This window comes from Grampus griseus (assembly GCF_964374135.1).
Source record: "Grampus griseus genome assembly, chromosome: 2".
NCBI classification, from domain to species: Eukaryota; Metazoa; Chordata; class Mammalia; order Artiodactyla; family Delphinidae; genus Grampus; species Grampus griseus.
Genome location: NC_139018.1, coordinates 74,380,101 through 74,399,112, shown reverse-complemented (window position 1 = coordinate 74,399,112; position 19,012 = coordinate 74,380,101). Strand labels below are relative to the sequence as shown.

At 51.8% G+C, this 19,012-nt stretch overlaps 3 protein-coding genes across 3 annotated transcripts; 1 reads left to right on the top strand and 2 right to left on the bottom strand.

Moving 5' to 3' along the window:
* Nucleotides 1–152: 152 nt before the first annotated feature.
* LOC309818992 (uncharacterized protein C14orf119 homolog) lies at nucleotides 153–2,972 on the top strand. The gene is made up of 2 exons (XM_082649046.1): nucleotides 153–309; nucleotides 1,722–2,972. Exon 2 carries the CDS (start codon nucleotides 1,723–1,725, stop codon nucleotides 2,149–2,151), a length of 429 nt encoding a protein of 142 aa, XP_082505172.1. The 5' UTR covers nucleotides 153–309; nucleotide 1,722; the 3' UTR covers nucleotides 2,152–2,972.
* Nucleotides 2,973–3,353: 381 nt separating this feature from the next.
* Nucleotides 3,354–10,200, bottom strand: CIROP (ciliated left-right organizer metallopeptidase; the record flags this gene model as incomplete). Its single annotated transcript, XM_082649389.1, is given in 19 exon segments — nucleotides 3,354–3,376; nucleotides 4,405–4,465; nucleotides 4,859–5,007; nucleotides 5,010–5,130; nucleotides 5,236–5,262; nucleotides 5,266–5,332; nucleotides 5,401–5,470; nucleotides 5,647–5,779; nucleotides 5,894–5,955; nucleotides 5,958–6,023; nucleotides 6,166–6,250; nucleotides 6,458–6,580; nucleotides 7,255–7,398; nucleotides 7,625–7,676; nucleotides 7,768–7,796; nucleotides 7,800–7,861; nucleotides 7,986–8,136; nucleotides 8,142–8,199; nucleotides 10,094–10,200. Coding segments are annotated over 19 exon segments (1,590 nt in total).
* Nucleotides 10,201–17,548: 7,348 nt separating this feature from the next.
* On the bottom strand, nucleotides 17,549–19,012 carry CEBPE (CCAAT enhancer binding protein epsilon; the record flags this gene model as incomplete). The annotated part of the gene is made up of 2 exons (XM_082647061.1): nucleotides 17,549–17,912; nucleotides 18,503–19,012. 2 exons carry the CDS (start codon nucleotides 19,010–19,012, stop codon nucleotides 17,577–17,579), a joined length of 846 nt encoding a protein of 281 aa, XP_082503187.1. The 3' UTR covers nucleotides 17,549–17,576.

Genomic DNA, 19,012 nt, shown 5'->3' with positions numbered 1-19,012 from the left:
CTAGTCGCTCCCCCTCCCTCATCCTGCTTTCAGAGCTCGGTTCTCTTCGTCTTACCGAGGCTTTGAATCGAATCTGTTCGGAAGCTCTCGACTCTGGCATAACCATAATCGGAATTATTCGGCTATCTCCGGACCTAAGGCTGAGACGCTGTGGCGCTTGGGTGTTTGGGGCTGGTCCGGGACCGGAAGTGCGTGGGCTTCCCGGCTGGCCTTCCTTAGGGTTTTTAGGAAACCTGGAAGCGGCGGCGATAGTTGAAGTCTAAACACTCTTGTGACGGTCTCCGGGTGCCCTGTGAGAGGAAAGGGGAGGTAAGCGGGGTAGAAGTACCTCCCTGGGCCGGGTCAGACTCGGTGTTTACGGGCTGCCCTTAGTAGGGCAAGCCTCCCGCTCCCCTACGGAAACAGCTGCCGCCTCCCATCCTCCGAATCCCCGCCACTCCCATCTAAGGCTACGTTGCTCTTTGGGACCACGGAATGCCAGGCTCCGTGGCCTCCAAAGTGGCAAGCGGCAGCACCGTGTCTTTCGACCCAGCCTGTGAACTAATTCGTGATAATTGAACTTGAGCTTGCCGTGGAAGCCATGTCGCGAGACTCGGGAAAAGTTAGCCCTTTCTTCGAGTAAGAGAATAAAATTCCTTTAGGAGGAATTGCTTCTTGTAGGGCCACTGTGAAAAGGCAACCTCGGCTGGACCGTTTTGGTACAGAACTGATGTTAATTGCTTCGGGGTTCCTTTGTCACTACAAACACTCCAACTTAGAGCAGAAGAAACACAAACAGTAAAATAGGTCGTAAACAAGTAGTTTGTTTTCCTTGTTAGAGATTCAAACTGTGGGATTTGAAAACTATTCAAGTTGGCTGACCTTCCAGTTGCATTAGTGATGCGAATCAATGGCAGGTCATCAATAGGTATTATATTAAACATGAAGGAAAATTGTTCAGACATGAATTGTCACACAGCTACAACAGTATAACAGTTGTTAGATCCCTAAGCCAACAAACCAATTAGACTGTTTTTTCAGTACTGAATAAACACTTGGCTTCTTCTGTTTTTCTTACTTTGTTATCTTATTTTGGACAAGGCGCCTTCACTAACTCTGCTCTTTAATTTTTCCTGGTGCTTTACAGGAAATATAAGAAAATAATGGAGTTATGAAGTTCTTGGCATATTTCAGAGGCTACATGCACATTGCGGAGAAGGCTCTTTCGTCATATATGATGTTTTCCCTTTCTTTTTTTTCCTTCTGTTGATAGCTCTGGAATGATTAGCATCTAGGCCCTGACCAGCTGCTTGGTAAATTAAAAAATGTGTACCTTTTTTTCATTTTAGGGAAGATGTGTTGGACCAATATTAATCGTTGGTTTTTTTTCTTTACTGAATCTGGAACATAGAATTAGGTGGTAAAGAATGAACAAGGAATACTTTGGTTATTTTTGGATTGTTTATAAGAATGATGGAGGGAGGCAGTGGTTGGGAAGGGTAATGGGTTTGAAAACGAGAGAGGAAGGTTGGCAAATAATGAAATTAGGTTATTCTTGAGTACCTTGTCTAAGTTGGATAATAACCTAAATAAAGGACCCTGTTGTTTTTCTGTAAACCAAATTGGTGAAAAGTAATTTTCTTTGTAGACGTTGATGGAGTGTGATAAGATTCTGTGTTGTTGGGAAGCTGTATTTTGGTTGCTCTATCCAGAGAGTATATAACAGTGCTCTTATGTTTCAGGATGCCACTGGGATCATCTTCCTCTTCGATGCCGCTACCCTTCCCTTCTCCCTTACCCTCGGTACCAGACAATATTTCTAACTCTTCCCCTCCCCCAATGTCTTACATCACTTCCCAGGAGATGAAGTGTATTCTTCACTGGTTTGCCAGCTGGTCAGGTCCTCAGCGTGAACGTTTCCTACAGGACCTGGTAGCTAAGGCAGTACCGGGAAAATTGCAGCCACTGCTGGAAAGTCTGGAGCAGCTTAGCGTGTCTGGAGCAAACCGACCACCTTGTATCTTTGAGTGCCAGCTACGTCTTTGGGATCAGTGGTTTCGAGGTTGGGCTGAGCAGGAGCGCAATGAATTTGTCAGGCAGCTGGAGATCAGTGAGCCAGACTTCGTGGCAAAGTTTTACCAAGCAGTGGCTGCTACCGCTGGTAAAGACTGATAGGCATTAAAATCAAAGAAGATAACCAGAGCTAATGGAGCCGAGGCCACAACTTTACCATGAGAACTTCAAATGTATCACTTAAAGGCCTGGGGATGGTGTCCCGATCAGCTGACTGAACTTGCTGACCAATACAAGCCTGGTGATTTCAACAGCCGATCAACTGGATTCCTAGTGTAAATGTTTTCCATCTAAGCAAATCCAGATCAGCAATCTGTCTCCTAGCTTACTTGCTTCCAAGAGATGTCAAACCCTCAAGAATTTAAAGGCTGCTTTTACAACTATAACCGAAAGGAATCTACACATTATAACTCAAGCCTACTGCCGGCCCATAGGGGTATAAAATAGAGCCCTTCTACTCCAGAAACAAGAGAGAAGGACAATAAAAGGTCATGTTCTTATAATTTAGCTGGATTCAGATGGCTGCTTTCACCACTGTTACCAAATTCTGGCATAATTATGTGATATCCCAACTACTAGCTTTCCTAGTGATGATTTAGTAAACTGATGGAAAAATCAGGAGGTGGAGATAATTAGCTACTCCTTCCTCCACACTGATGTTGGTATGAATCCAAGTAGCAATGATTTTTTTCTAAAGTATATATGACATCCTTGGAGCTGGTAGCAGATGTTCCTATTCTATAAGTTTGCTTTACAACAATATGAAAACAAGTGACATTCTTTACAGGTTGAAGGGTTTATTTTTTGTATCAAAATAAAGAACAGATTTTCAGAACCGTAAGTCTTTACCTTTTTTTCATTGCAAGGCTAGTGTAATGTTGATATACACAGAAGGAGGCATTCTGAGAAAAGTAGAACTTAAGTATAGACAATAGATCGACTTTCCATCTAGTTTCTCCTAAGAAATCATCTCTGCCCTAACCTGTGTCATGCTCTGGGTAACATCACACCTCACTCATTCCTCCAACTGGGCCCCCTGTTGCGCCTTGGGGCTCTAGTGAATGGTAAGGGGCAGAAGGTCCCACCTGAAGAGTAGCTCGTTTCTGATAGGCCATGGTTCCCAGTGCAACCACCAGGATAAGCGACATTAGGCAGAGTCCCATGGACAGACCGAGGTGGGTCATGGAAGGATTATGGTCTGAGGTAACTAGAAACCTAGGGATGTAGGGGTAATATTTGGCCTGGAATAATGCCTAGGCCTAGGAGGTGAAGTGCCCTACCTTTATTTTAACACCTAGAACTCATTCTTCATCCAAACAGTAAGCTGAACGGGAAATCAATAAGGGGATATAGAACCTGAAAGGAAGAAGACCAAGATCCAAGACTGCCAGCAACTTAAATTGTTGGAAGGAGGAAATGGCTTAGGGGAAGAGTTAAGACTATAGTGTTCAGGCAAGTTGCCTGGGTAGTGCTTAAGAAAAGAAAGGAGGAATTCCCTGGCCATCCAATGGTTAGGATTCTGCGCTTCCACTACAGGGGGCCCAGGTTAGATCCACGGTCAGGGAACTAAGATCTCGCAGGCTGCATGGTGTGGCCAAAAAAGAAAAAAAAATTCATTAAAAAGAAAAGAAGGGGACTAGGACCCCTATGTCCTAGAGATAGGTGAACTCTATTACTGCTGGGGAGAGAGGTGTCCCATGGTGATAGGCACCATGTTAGGGATCCTTGTTTTCTGAAATATTAACTGTATAGGACAGTGTATGTATGAATGAGTGCTTAATATAGTTTCAAATATCTGCATTCCAGGAATTTGAAAGAAAACTCCTTGGAATGTTATCTTACTTGCTGTATTCTATGGTAAAGGTGGCTCCTCCATAATATACTTCTAGAGGTTTCTTCCAGAGAGTCAGGGTCAGGGCCCTGTGCAGCATACCAGCTGAAGGCCCTTGGCAGCCAGGGGATTTCCACATATGCACAGTGAAGACCAGACTGGTGGTAATCAAGAGACTGTGGACATAGCGCCAAATGGACGTTTGGATCTCTTAATGGAAGTATAGTCCCTGGAAGAGTATATCTCATGAAACAGGTGCAGGCTTGGGACTGGGATGAACGGAAGGTCTTTAGAGGAGGGTTATCAAGTAAAGGACTTGAACATTCTCCTTGGCCCACTGTATAAACCCTTAGCCTGAACCATTGATTTACCCACCAGTGCTCACCAGAGCCTTGTAGGACTGCTTCAGTTAGCTCTTCGCCCTCTTCCTTCCCCAGGGAGTGGCCTGGGGGGGCCCAGCTAAATAATAGGTCAGGTTGAAAGACTTATAGCTGGGTAAGTAATATTGATAGCATCGGTACCTTCATTTGTGTAACAGAGCCAACCCCAGGGACAGAAGAGATGGCCATTGTTCCCAGGTATCTACAAAGAAATATGTAGCAGGGTATAGTTATAGCCTCAGTCACCTGCTCAAGCCCTCCTTCTAAGGAAAATGTACATTCTAAATCAGATTCATGGACTCAGTAGGGTACTTAGTAAAAAATAAACAAACATCAATAAAGAAGCTACAGGGATATATCGTACAGCACAAGGTATAGAGCCCATATTTTATAATAACTTTAAATGGAGTATAATCTATAAAAATATTGAATCACTATGTTGTACATCTGAAACTAATATAATATTGTAAATCAACCATACTCCAATAATAATAAAAAATTTAATGAACATCAAAACACATTGGATGGTGCTACCATAAGAGCACTTCCAGACTTTTTGCCAGTGTGTTACAGCTATTCCACTTCTGATACCCACCTGAATAGCCTTTCCTGGAAGGCATGGGACCCAGGGTGATCCTTCCACCTGCACCTGGTACACTCCCCTCTCTGTGCACTGATGTAAGTAGCAGTGGCCAGGGGGTTTGCTTCCTTGAGGTGTGGGATCTGAGAGGGATGCCTGATCTTGTCCCCAGGAAGCATCTGTGAAGTGAGGTTGGCAAGGAAGCAACAACTATGGGGATGGTAGATCTCCCCATGGGGATTCTCCGCCCCAGGTGGGAATCCATTTTCCTTCCTCCAGCATTCACTCTGAAGGGCAGGGCAGAAGGTAGAATACTGTTTGTCCAGATGCCTTAGAAGGAGACTCCTCTCCAGCCCCACTCGGTTTCATTCCCCATTCTCTAGTCTACCCACCCCATTGGCCAAGAGCTGATACCTGCATCAGCCTTCCAGCATGAGGTCTGAGGAGCAGCTTCCCTTGTCCAGGTGCAGGTAGTGGCAGCCCAGTCTGCTCTGTGTAGGGGACGGTAGAGTGACACTAGAATCACTGACAGCTGTGCAGCCCCTCAGCACACGCACTTGCCAGTACAGAAGAAGTCTGAGGTGCCATTTCCACAGGTGGTCACCAGGCCAAATTCCAGGCCAGACCCTGCTTGAGAGATAGAAGAGCCCTCAGAAGAAATGAAGCCCCCAGACCCGTCAGGGCCAGCCATGCTCACAGCTTCAATTACACTTTAGCAGCAGATAATCCCTTCCAACCTCTCTCACTCCCCCCAAGCTGACTCGGGTCATGAGTGCCCTCTGCAATTCTCCCTTATTTCTGACCCCAGCCCCAAAACAGCTCCTCTGCTGTGCTGTGGTTGACCTGGTACCAGCTTGAGTCTTTGAAGGCAGCGAGAGTGATTGGGTCAAGCCGAGTGTGCTGGGCGCCATCGTAGGTAGCAGTCATTATACAGTTCTGGAGTAGTCAGGCCTCCCAGTGTGAAGACAAAGGGCCCCTTGGGAGGAGATAGCTGGTGCCACCTGACCGTTCCCTCTTCCTTCCATCACCCCAAAGTGTTCTCATCCTCACCTCTTCTTCCAAGGGAGTGCCCAGTGAAACCCCTAGCAGTCCCAAGTGTTGGGCCAGGCTGTGCTGAGAAGCAGCTGTCCCCACTCATCTCGCCTTGTCACTTGTTGACTTGTAGAACAGTTCTCGCTGCGTATAGAAAGGGAAGAAGGCATCTGAGGAGAGGGAGACCTCAGAAGGGTCAGGAAGAGTTGAAAGGAAGGAGTTGGTGAGAGAACAGTGGTTCTCTCTGGTTGATGTTGTGAGGAGACATTGTCCTCATTCCTCTCATTTACCTCTGGGTCCTGAAGGGCAATCCCTCCATTTCTCGAAGAGCTGTCCAGAGAAACCCAGGGCATGGAGCAGTTCATGGAGTGTGGCCTGAGGACAAATGACTGCAGAGTGAAGGGGACCGCAGTAGGACGGACTGCACTCTCTCGCCCCTCTGCACAATCAGCTCTTCTTAGAGCTGGAGGTACCTTCTATTGCACCCTGAGGAGGTCCTTCCACTTCATGGGAAGCTGAGTGAGCTGTGCTCGCTCCCTCCCCAACCTGTTTGCTTCTTCCTATTCATCATGCAGCAGTCACCATGACCATGTCACTGTGGCTGAGGCTGGGGCTGGTGAGATGGGCACAGAAGACAATCGTACCAGCAAGGGGCCTGTCTTCTGAGTCCAGCTGGCAGCAGGCAGCATAGGTTACGATAGAGGGCTGTGGATGGGCCAGGACAAGGTGAGGGCGGAAAGGAGGGGACTGGGGTAACGCAGAAGTCTTCCTGAAAATGGAGGCCCAGGAAACTTGGCAGGGGTGGTACCAAGGGATGGCTTGGAGGTTTTTCAGCCCCCAACCAAACTTCATCAGCATGCCCCAAGTTACCCCAAATAAGCACAATTTTTTGGGGGGGGCTGTGCCACGCGACTTGTGGGATTTTATTTATTTTTAAATCTTCTATTTATTTAACTTTATTTTTGGCTGCGTTGGGTCTTCGTTGCTGTGCAAGCTTTCTCTAGTTGCAGTGAGCAGGGGCTACTCTTCGTCCCAGCGCGCGGGCTTCTCATTGCGGTGGCTTCTCTTGCTGCAGAGCACGGGCTCTAGGCACGCGGGCTTCAGTAGTTGTGGCTCATGGGCTCAGTAGTTGTGGCTCGTGGGCTCTAGAGAGCAGGTTCAGTAGTTGTGGCACACGGGCTGAGTTGCTCTGCGGCACGTGGGATCTTCCCGGACCAGGGATCAAACCTGTGTCCCCTGCGTTGGCAGGTGGTTTCTTAACCACTGCGCCACCAGGGAAGTCCAATTTAATAAAAACTGCTTGTATGCTCCCTACCCTTTCCCATGACATTTAAGATTGAGAAGCAGAGCCGGGCAAAGGAATTTGATTTGAACCTCACCTCTTGGTGGCACTTGGAAGTGTGGGCAACCCACACATACAGGAGAAAATCAGTGTTTTGGACCCCAGACCCACCTGGCTGGATTAGCTGTGAGGGTTCCTGCTCTGGCCACAAGGCATAACCACGGAGATGGGCATCAGGGATGTGACAGCGAGTGAAATGTCACATCTGGCTTAGTGGACGGTTAGAATAGGGAGTCTTCTCCCCTGCTCTCCTCCAGTCTCTGATTTAATAAATTGTCAGAGGGAGAGGGGGCTCAGGGATCTGCACTGTTAAGAAGCACCTTAAGTAATTCTGATGCTGGTGGTCTTGTAGAGATCTAGGCAAGCTAGAGATCTTCAGATCCCCAAATCTGCTAAGTCATTCTCACCTTGGCCCCCAAGCAACTCTGTCCTTGGTATCCTGGTTTCAGGAGGCTGCACCTGGCAAGAATGAATACCTGTAGGTGAGCTGGAGACATTTCTGGGTATCCCTGAAGAGGTGTTGTATACACTCTCAATGACATGAACTCACCTGTGGTAGTTTGGGGTGTCTGGGTCTCCTCAGACAGCATGGCAGTACTGTGCAGGGTCTCGACGCAGAAGCAGGGGTCCTTGCCTTGGAGGGGCTTAACAAGACGATAGATCAGTTTCACCTCAACATCCTAGACGTCAGTTTCTTTTCTGTGTGGCCTTGCTGCACTAGCCCTCTCTGCCCCTCAGTCCTCCGGAGCCCTCTGCTCTCCCACTCACCTGCTAGGACACCCTGGAGCCGCTGAGCAGCCTCTCGCCCTGCCGCCAGGGCTTGGGATCCCCCTCTCACCCTGCCTCCCTCAGGACCCCAAGCTCCCTCTGATATAGGATCTCCCATATGGCAGGTTTGGATTCGGAGAGGTTGAGGATCCTGGAGCCAGGGAGGGTGAGGGAGGAAGAACGGAAATTTGGGGGAAGTCGGGAGAAACAGGACCTGAGAAAGCTCAAACGTGTGTCTTGTCATGTAGACACCTCCCCAGGGGGAGCAGCTGCAGCAGCAACGTCTTGCAAACATCTTTCCATAGGCTGCCCTGGATCCAGCCTTCTACTCCCTTTTTCCCCGTCTTACTTATTTCTGGCTTTCCTCTCTTGACCATCTCTTTCCAAAGCTCCTCCACCATGCTTGCATTATTTTGTCAATATTTGAGTGTTGTTGAGTAAATCTATAGCTCCTGCCAAGAGGTCCGATGTGAACTACTACAAGGGTCAAAGCTGCAGCCCCCCACCTCTCCTCCCTGGGGTGCCAGAAGTAGAGAGCTGGAGGGGGGCAGTATTCATTCCTGAGGACTCAACTGACCTTTCCAAAGAGAAGCCTGCCTCATCCATGAAGGAACTCTCCTATCCCTCTTCCGTCTCAGCCTGATTCTTCTGCCATTCTGAGTGGACAACCTTGGAACCTTCTCAGGAACCCCAAAAAACTGGGGTTAACATAATGATGTGTGTGTGTGGGGGGCATTCTTTGCTTCACAGATGCCTGCCTATCTCATTGGAGGTGGACAAACAAGGCTTTTGCACTCCACTAGCCCCCATGTCAGAACTGGGTGAACTCCAAACTGCAAGGCTTTTAGGCATCTCTTCCACCTGTGTAGGGCACTTAGGCGCTCACCATTTAAACACGTGTGGGTTGGCTACCACCTCCTGTGAGAGGCCCTTGTGTTAGCACGTTCTGTGAGGCTTTGCAGAAGCTGCTTATTGGCACGTCAGGAGAAGTAAACTCTGAAAATTGGCATTAATAGATGTTCAAAGATGTTCTGACCGAGCTCTTAGCACACCCTTTGCTTTCTCTGCTCATGCTGTGCTTTCGCATCCTCTTTCCCCTGCCTGGATACCCTCCTTCCCCGCCTGTCTGGCTAATTCCTACCTTCCCTGTAATTACTCTGGGAAGCCTTTCTTAACACCTCCTGCCCAAATTCCACACCGGCCAGAGGCGGGAGGGGCCTCTCCCCTGCCTCCTAGCTTGTCATCCTCTGCTGTAACTGTAGCTCCGAGGCTTCCCCTCCACATCCCACAGTCCCTCAAGCCTGTTTCCCACCCATCTTGGTATCCACGGCACTCAGCACAGCCCAGAGGGCCTACTCACCGGTTTGTGGGTGAAGGAACAGAGCTTAACCCCATGATTTAGCTTTTGAAGATGCCGGTCAGGGGTGAAGTGACATAAGGGAACAGAGCTCGTTAGTGATGGACAAGGACTAGAGTTTAGAGGACTGCTGACTTCCAGGGGGCGGGGGCGTTGGGAGAGCTGGGTTTTATGCTTTTACACACTAGGGCTGTGGCTGGAGCTACCCCTTGCAAGGGAGGCCTCCAAACTCTGGAGCCAAACCAACTCTGCTACTTTGTATCAGTGTAACTTGGGCCCAATGCCTCAGGGTTCCCACTTGCAAAAGGGGGGTGACTGTACTTCACCTGATAGGGCTGTTATGAGAAAGTGAAGATTTGTAAAGTGCCAAGAACAGTGTCTAGACCATGGTAAATACTAAGTCAAGAGGAGGTATTCCACAGACACTTTCAACTCAGTGCGAATTATTCTGCTCTTACCAACATGTGTTAGAGGACATACTAAGAGGGCTTTTATTCTTTTTCTAAGACAAACCCAGTCTTTTTCTCCAAGTGTCAGAGTCTTTTTTTTTTTTTTTTTTTCCTGGCTGGGCCGGCCCAGTCTGGGGAAAACCCTCCCGGTCAGGGCTTGCCCAAGGGATTGGAGGTCTGTGAGGCTCTCTTGAGGTTTTCTGGGCCCCATCCTCCACCTCTCTTAATGCTTCGCTGCCCCCTTGTGGCCTCACTGGGATAGGTCGTGCCCCTGCCGGGGTAGGGGTTCACCCTAACTTCACACCAGCTTGCAGAACTTCAGACCTAGCAGAAGCAGCACTAGAAACACCTCGTGTTCCTTTGGCTGGAATACCTCTTTCCTGCCTTTGCCAGGCAAATCCTTCCTCATCTTTCGAGATACAGCTGAGAGGTTTATCTGCCTGTTGAGACTTTTCTTTACTCCCCCCAGGCAGAGTTTGCATATCCTCTGATCTCCGAGAGCATTTCTTTCACATCTTTGAAGTAGCACTTATTACATTCTCCTGACATTTTTTTAAAATAAATTGACTTATTTGATTTTTGGTTGTGTTGGGTCTTCGTTGCTGCGAGCGGGCTTTCTCTAGTTGAGGCGAGTGGGGGCTACTCTTCCTTGCGGTGCGTGGGCTTCTCATTGCTGTGGCTTCTCTTGTTGCAGAGCACAGGCTCTAGGCACGCAGACTGCAGTAGTTGCTGCACGTGGGCTCAGTAGTTGTGGCTCACAGGCTCTAGAGCGCAGGCTCAGTAGTTGTGGCGCACGGGCTTAGTTGCTCTGCGGCATGTGGGATCTTCCTGGACCAGGACTCGAACCCGTGTCCCCTGCATTGGGAGGTGGATTCTTAACCACTGCGCCACCAGGGAAGTCCCTGACATTTATTTTTGTGCTTGTTTCCCTACCAGACCGTGGGCAGGGGCTGAGTCTGATTCATCTCTGCCTCTCAGAAGAAATATGAAGTAGGTACAGAGGGATAATGGAGGTGAGAAGATGGACAAGGGTGCAATGAGGCAAGGAGAGGATAACAATGATGGTATCGAGCCCAGACATTGTTCCAAGCATTTTAGACTCAGGTAATTCTTTTGACAACCTTATGTGGTAGGTGTTATTATTACCCCATTTTTACAAGCGAGGCAACGTGGGCAGGCAGTATACGTGGGATTTGAGCCCACGTCGATAGGCTCCTGGGCACAGGCTTTAACCCACCATGCAGTAGTGCTTTTCAAGTGCCCAGTGTGGAGGAGAAATAAAGTGCTGAGAGGAACAGGATGAGAAAGATGAGGATGAAGAGTGAGAATGGGGTAAGGAGAGGATGAAGGTGTTAAGAGACGCTGGGGTTTGAGAGGATGAGGATGGAGATGAGAAAGAGGATGTGGAGGTAGGAAACTAGGGATTAGGGAAGAGGATGTTAATGGGGGGTGGAGTGAATGAGAGGATGTGGGATGTGGGATGTGGGACGGGGGGTGTGGAAAGAGGATGGGGCTGAGCAAGGCAGTCGTCCAAGTGATGTCATCATCCTTATGGATACTCCATCCAGCGTGGCCACTTCTCAGTTCCTTCACCCTCTCATCTCTTACATGCTTCTCATCCACCTTAGCAGGCCACCCCCAGGGTCAGACCCAGGCCTTATCATCACCAGAAACTGCAGTAACTATGAAATAACTGAATCAAACATCCCACTCTCTGATATGATCTCCTTTCCTTATGGTTTGTTTGCTCAAGCCGGCTCACTGCTGCTGTTCTACAAGCTCATTGAAGAACCACTGGCCCTTCCTGTCTCTTCACCTCTCCTTATCCGCCCTAAGTTCCAGGTTCACCACGAAATCCCTCCCCTTCCCTGTCTGTCCCGTCCATCCTGCCTCCCTGGGTGAGCCCCACGCCCAGATGAACCCAACATCTGTCTTGTCCATACTAGCTCCCGAGAAGCTAAGGACCACTGAAGGAAGTCCCTCCAGAGGACAGACTGTTGTCGCCTAAAATTGTCATCTTAGACTTCGACTGGCCGCTTCCAAGCCAGAAATCTCAGCTCCCGATTCTACTCTCAGAAGCTGGGATTTTACACCTTTAAGCCTTTCTCAGAGCTTCCTGCTCAGTCACTTGCAGTCACCTCTTCTTTCATGGTAAAAATAGAAGCCATGAGACGGGAACAACCTCAGCGGGCTACAGACCTGTTTGTATCTGCGCCTGCTGCATCTCTTCTCTTTCACCTTAGGAGAGAGGAAATGTCTTCTTCCTTTGGAAGGTGTTTCCTCCCTTTGATGCTCTGCATCCCCTTGAGTGAGATCTGGCCTCAGCCCCTCTCTGACCTCACCTCTCCCCCTCAGTCTAGTCTGCCCTCAACCCCAGCCTCTGTCAATGGCCGGGAAGGACCTGCTTGGGGCCTAGGCAGAGCTGCTGTCTCTGTTGGGAAGCCCCACTTTCTGCCAGACTGACTCCTACTCACCTTTGAGACATCTGCTTACATGTTACTTCCTCAAAGAGCCTTTCCTGACCCTCACATTTAAATCAGGTTCCCTTATTAATATCTGTCACAGTCACTCTTTACTTCTGCCCCGTAGCACTGCCTGCAATTTAGAATGATCTATTTATTTGTGGTGGTATGTTTGTCTGTCCCCCTCATGAATTTATAAGCCCCGCAAGGGCAGGGACTGTCCTCCTTGCTTATCCTGTAGCTCCTATAACAAGCAAGGTGCCTGGAGCAGGGGTTATTAAGTATTTTTATAGCAAATGAATGAATAAATGAGTGTGATGAGAAGGCAGGATGGAGGTGAGGGAGGAGGGAGGGTGAGGACGGAAGATGGAATCGAGAAGCGTAGATGGAGAGTGAGGGGAAAGGATGGTGCTGAGGGCAGTGTGCAAAGGTGAGGCTGGGGATGAAGGGGAGGAGGTGAGAGAGGACCAGGAAGAAGGGGTCCTCACCCTGAGTCTGGCTAAGGCTTCCAGACCCTGAGTGGGCTGCCCTGGAGCTCTGTCTCTTGGCCATGCTGCTTGCAAGGTTTGAAGGCAGGGCTGGTGGGCGGGGCTAGACTTTATCTTGGGGCGCAGCCCTAACCTCAGATGGTGACAGAGCTGGCGCCAGCAGGGGTTTTGCAAACCGTCCCGATTGCAGCAGGGCCAGCAGTCTCACTCAGGACGGCGGATGGGGCCTGGGCTTATCTCCCGAGTGCAGTCCTAACCTCAGACGGTGACAAAGCGGGAGCTACAGGCGTTTTGCAAACCGTCCCGATTGCAGCAGGGTTGGATGGTCTGGGCAGGGGTGACAGTGCAAGGTGTGGGGAGCAATAGGGTTTTGGACAGTTTGGGGCTTTGGGGTGAAGCTTGGCTTGTGGGGTGGGGGGATCCATGCTACGTATGGCTTGCCTCTACCTAGCTCAGATCCATGTTTCTAAAAGAGAAGGGGAGGTTACAGCGCTGCAGGGGGGGTGTCTCCCTAGTCGGAAGGCTTCCTTCTCCCAAGTCCTAGGACGCTTCTGCTGCTCCCTGAAGTCAGAATTGATGGCCAGGGGCAGCCATTTTCCTCTGAAAACACCCATCATTTCCCCATGGGGTAGTCTCAGGGGACTTCTGATGGGCCTTCTCAATGAGCTGCTCATGGAAGTTTTTCTGGGGCCAAGCCAGATCTGCTTATAGCAGCAGCTGATAGAGGCAGCCTGGAGTCCCGTGCAGGTCTGACCCTTCCCACTGCGGTGCAGCCCCGCTGAGTCCTGAGAGGAAAGGTCTGCCTGCTGGGGGTGATAGTAAGCGACTGGCCTGGAGGAGGTGCACAGGCCCTCGGCCAGCCTTGGCTATTGTTGCCTCAGCATCTCCTGTACAGCCCCCTCCATCCCATAGTCCCCTCATGGCTTGGGGCAGGGTAGGGAGTGGAGGTGAAGAGGCCCCTTTCCACCCTCACAGCCCCAACCGGGATCTTGCAACACTGGGATGGGGGCCCTGGGGGCCCAGGCATGTGGCAACCCGTGGGGGTGGGGTGGGGAGGTGCGCACCGAGTAGGGGGAGCGACTTTCACAAGGCCAAGCTGCCACCGTGGACTGACCTTGGCGGGCTCACCTTGGACAGCTTCCTCCCTCTTGGCGGTATCTCCAACATCCTACCTTCTTCTCTTCTGCTTTCCTGGGGCCTGAGATCCTGTCAGCTCAGGACTCTCATGCTGGTCCCCTGTTTTGCCCAGGAAGGAAAAGTGGGCCTGAGCTGTGGATCGTAAAGCCAAGGGAACGCACGTGTGTGCTGTTTGGACCTTGATTTGTTGGTTTTCCAAAGTTCTCGTGACCCCGCCCTGGGCCTTGAACCTTCCCCAGGCAGGGGTGAGGCTGCCCGCCCTTCCTGGGGGTGCCTTCTTTCTGCAGCCTCCGGACCCCGCGGACCCTGTGGACCCTGCGGCATCTCCGCCCGGCGTGGCATGGGGAGCCTGCTCCTTAGGGACGGTCCTCCTCCCGGCAGAGGGAATGAAGACGGTCCTGGAGGGAGGGAGGCGGTGTTCTTGCGTACCCTTCCTCCTGCTTTCCATTTCTCCAGCCTCACCCGGTTTCCTTTCTTTTTTTGGACCGGGACACCTCGGGGCCTTGGCATTTGCTCACCCCTCTGCTCTCCTTTCCCCCAGTTTGGCACATCTGCCTCCTCCTGGACATTTTTAAGGTTTTGACTTCAATGTCACCTCCTCCGAGAAGCCTTCCTTGACCACCCCAGCTAAAACAACCTCTCTGGGCTTCCCTGGTGGCACAGTGGTTAAGAATCCACCTGCCAGTGCAGGGGACATGGGTTTGAGCCCTGGTCCCGGAGGATCCCACATGCCACGGAACAACTAAGCCTGTGCGCCACAACTACTGAAGCCCGCGTACCACAACTACGAAGCCCGCGTGCCTAGAGCCCGTGCTCCGCAACAAGAAAGCCACCGCAATGAGAAGCCCGTGCACCGCAAGGAAGAGTAGCCCCCACTCGCCGCAACCAGAGAAAGCCCGTGTGTAGCAGTGAAGACCCAATGCAGCCAAAAATAAACAAATAAAACAAAACAAAGCAAACAAACAAAAAGCCACCTCCCTTTCTGCTGGTTTAGTAGGTTTCCCCAAGAGGCATATTCAGAGGGGGTAATTCATGAATGTATAGAGGTGTGAATGGTCAGGCTTAAGGGAGAGCTGCAGAAGTGGTAAGCTCCAGCAGTAGCAGAGAGCCATCACCACCCCCAGGCCGTGAGGGCAGCTGCAGAGACTACCTGTCCTGTCCCTAGGAGTTGGGGGCTAATCACCTGACTTACTTCTCCTGCCACCCACAATCTCCTGCCCTGCCTGAACACGACAGGTGGAGGGGTCCTTCAGCCGAGAGTTTGGTCACCACAGTGTTCTCAGCACCTTGCAAGGGCTTGACACAGGAAAGATGCTCAACAAATACTCGTTGAATAAGTTACCTTGGCCCAAACCAGTTGAGGTCAGGTTAAAACCTCAGGGTTAAAAGTGTGACTTCCGGCTACCTGTCATTTCCCCGGGATATGATCTGCCACAGAGGATCGAGGTGTGCCTGCCGCTCGGCGTCAGGCAGGGACCAGGTGTTCTCTTCTCTCAGCTGGGGCTGTGGATCTTCTCCAGACCTGGTGCCAGACACCTGCCCTGAGGAGCCCCTGGGTGCTGTGGGCTGGGAGGAGACACGATTCAGAACTGTGGGAGAGAAGCTTGGGGCTGATGCTGAAGCAACCCAAGTCCCATCACCCAGAACCTTGAACATAAGTCCAGGGGCAGTGGTCTTGAGCTGCGAGGAGGAAATCCGGAGGTTGAGTCACTTACCGTGCTCTGTACAAACCCCCTTTATGCAACGCATTCCCCTGGGCTGAAAGGAAGGTGTGGGATTCTCCCAGGCATCCACAGAGACAGGTGCCTCTTTCTTCCCAACTCAGGTAGAATAAACCATCTAGTGAGGTTCAGATCTGTCTGCCCAAACCAGACCTGGGGCAGGGGTATCTAGAGCACAGATGTAGGGGAGATGGTGCCTGAGAGACACAGGGGCAAAGGCAGGAAAGAGACTGAGTCCTGGGTGAGGCAGGAGTGGTACACCCGGACGTCCTCAATGTGGGAAGGCTCTGACACTGGGGAGGTGGAAGTGCGGGGAGAGAGAGCGGACCGGGAGGATCCAGACCCAGTCTCTCTCCCTCTCAGAAGGTTATTCCTTGGTGTCTAACACTGCTTTCTCAGCAGTGGCCTATAAGTCATTGGTGGCCTAGGAGAGACTCTAACCAGCCCATCTTGTGTCTCGTGTCCCTGACTCTGGCCCCACACTGTTCCATATGCCTCCGAGGGGAGGGTGTGAGGGCAAAGTAGAGACAGGTGTGCGTGTGGAGACAGCAAAGTTCACCTGGGTGAGCTTCCGGAGAATGTCTCTTATTCCCTCGGCTCTCGACTGCTTTATCTATTAAATGTGGCCTATACTATCTTGCTGTCTGAGGGCAAAGCCTACCAGATGATCTCTTGAGGTCTCTCCCAGCCCCTCTTGAGATCTGTGATTTTACAGAGCTAATTTTGGTTCTGCCTCTGACCCATTGCAAGACTCTGGGTAAGTCCCTTCCCTGTCTGAGACCTCAGTTTCCTCACCTGCAAAATGAGAAGTTTAGATGAGATCTCCGAGGTCCTTTCAGTTCTAGCAAAAGGGAGTGATAACAAGTATTTGTGCTCACCGTAGGCCAGGCCTTGTTTATCTATGAACGTACAGCATTACTACTGCTCCCATTTTGCAGATGAGGAAACTGAGGCACAGAGAGAAGTAACTGGCACGAGGTCACACAGCTAGAAAGTAGCAGAGGGAAATTCAAACTGAGGCTGTCAAGCACTGCCCTCTTATGGCTCCCAGGCTAGAGTTCTATGAAAAAAACTGTTTTCCACATGGGGTTTCACTGCACAGGTGCGTTGTCATCCTCCTCATTACCAATTTTCTCGTATACGAACAGGTCTCAGGGCCTTTCCCAACGAATTTGTCCCCCAAGCACTCAGATTCTTTAGGGAACCGAAGGCCCAGGGAACGAGGGACAAGGGTGGGAGCGAGTAGGTTGGAGGCATGGGGGTCTGTCAGTCTGGCAGACTGAAGTTTGGGAACTGTGGAGAAGGGATTGAGTCCCGGATCAAGAGCTAAGGGACCATAAATACATCAGAGCCATCTGGAATTTTCCCTTGATCTCCTGGGGCAGGAACTCCCAGACCTATACCTCAAGGTGAGGTAGAACAGGGCTGGGGTCAGCAGGCCCAGGCAGGAGGGACTGGAGGTGCTGGGATCTCCCTGTGAGCCACAGAGCTCTGCTAGGGGAGTGTCCAGAGGCTGCTCCAGGTCCTGTGGGGTGGGCTGGGTGGAGGGAGAGAAGAGCAGAGGGAGAGATACAGGGCCTGGCTGTGCGGTGCACTGTGGGAGAGCTGTGGGCAGCTTGTCTGCTGAATTTCCCGAATGTTTATTTGGGCCTGGAATCAAGAGGTATGCAGGCCTAGCCTCGTGCATTCCCTACCTTTGGAGTCCCCCATCTCTCTCTCTCTCTCACACACACACACACACACACACACACACACACACACACACGCCCACTGTACAGCCCCAGCACTGTGCCATAGTGCAGTTTTATTCAGCCACAGAATCATTATGCTGGGGCCCGCCCTCCTCCTTGTCTTGCCCCCCCGCTGCCATTTGTCCATGGTCTTTGTCTCTGACTCGGACTGTGGGGCCTCTAGGGTGAGGGTCCCCAGGGTCAGGCTGAGCCCCGGGGGCTGGTGCCCACAGTCTGCCAGGCGGGCTCAGCTGCAGCCCCCTACACCCTTGATGAGGTTGGCGGCCTCAGGGATCTGGCGGAAGAGGTTGCGAAGGGTGTCCAGCTCCTGGGTCAGCTGCTCCACGCGGCTGCGCAGACGCTCGTTCTCGGCCATGTACTCTAGCACCTTCTGCTGCGTCTCCAGAATGCGCCTCTTGGCCTTGTCGCGGCTCTTGCGCACCGCGATGTTGTTCCGTTCCCGCCGCAGCCGGTACTCCAGGCTGTCTTTGTTCACGGCCTTCTTGCCCTTGTGCGAGGCGCCGGCCGGTGAGGGTGCCTTGAGGAGGGGGCTGCAGGGGGGCGCGGGAGCCGCCAAAGGGGCCTGGAGGGGAAGGTACAGAGGGACAAGAGTGAGGGCTGTGGGGAAGTAGAGCAAAGGTGGGGCAGGAATCCCAGTGGTCAGAGCACACTTGGAGCGTCAGAGGGATGTGGGATTCAGAGCCAGCTCCTGGCCCCCAGTAGACCAGCCACTGCCCTGCCAGACGTACAGTGTCCTCTGCTCTGACCCAAACTCCCTTTCATGTCCCCACACTCTCTGAGGACACTTTCCTTCCATCTATCTTGAGTCTCCAGTTCTATCATCAGCAGGCATTTCCTCTTCTAGAAGCAGGAGGTGACACAGAAACGAGAGGAGGGAGCTGGTGGGCAGCGGAGAAACTGGGAAGGGGGCGTGCTGAGATCAGAGCAGGTCAGCTGGTCACAGGGACTGCAGGACACATTGGTTCCGGTCACACAGTGGGGATCGGCGGGGGAGTGAATTCACAGAGAAGCCAAGAGGGGTTACGACTGGGTGGCGAACACAGAGGGCTTGTGGTGGGTCGATTTCACAGAGCAACACCACACACAGACCCCATCCACACGGGCCTCCCTCCAGACCCTGGGTGGCGGGGAGGAGAATTGAGCCACTCTTACCTTGAGGACGCGCAAGGGCTGGCTGGGTGCTGCCAGGGCCGGGGGCAGGTGCATGGCCGTCTGCCCACAGTGCGCCACTTGGTACTGCAGAGGGTTGTAGCCGCTGCGGCTGGCCCCCCGGCTGCCCTCGGGCCCCCGAGGCTCTTCCTTCACAGCCACAGCCCTGGGGTCGTAGCTCCCTGGGGTGCTGTAGATGCCAGGCCCCAAGGCCTTCCTGTCGGGGCCGAAGGTATGTGGAGGGTAGGCAAAGGGCCGCGGGTCAGGCGGCAGGTAGTGGGGGAAGGCAGGGGTTCCAGGGCCCTTAAGGCCTCGGGCCTCAGGTGCCGGCTTCACAGCAAAGAGGTCAGAGAGGAGCTGTTCCTCCCCAGACTCGATGTAGGCAGACAGATCGATGGACGCCTCATGCTCACACATGTCCCCCAGCTCCCCAGGCCCCACTCGGGCCCCTGAGAACTCAAGTGGCTGCTGGCCAGCCCGGGGCTCGCACTCGTAGTAGGTCCCGTGGGACAT

What these genes read in the sequence shown, in the direction of transcription:
- LOC309818992 (XM_082649046.1), top strand. Translation starts at nt 1,723, where the DNA reads ATGCCACTGGGATCATCTTCCTCTTCGATGCCGCTACCCTTCCCTTCT.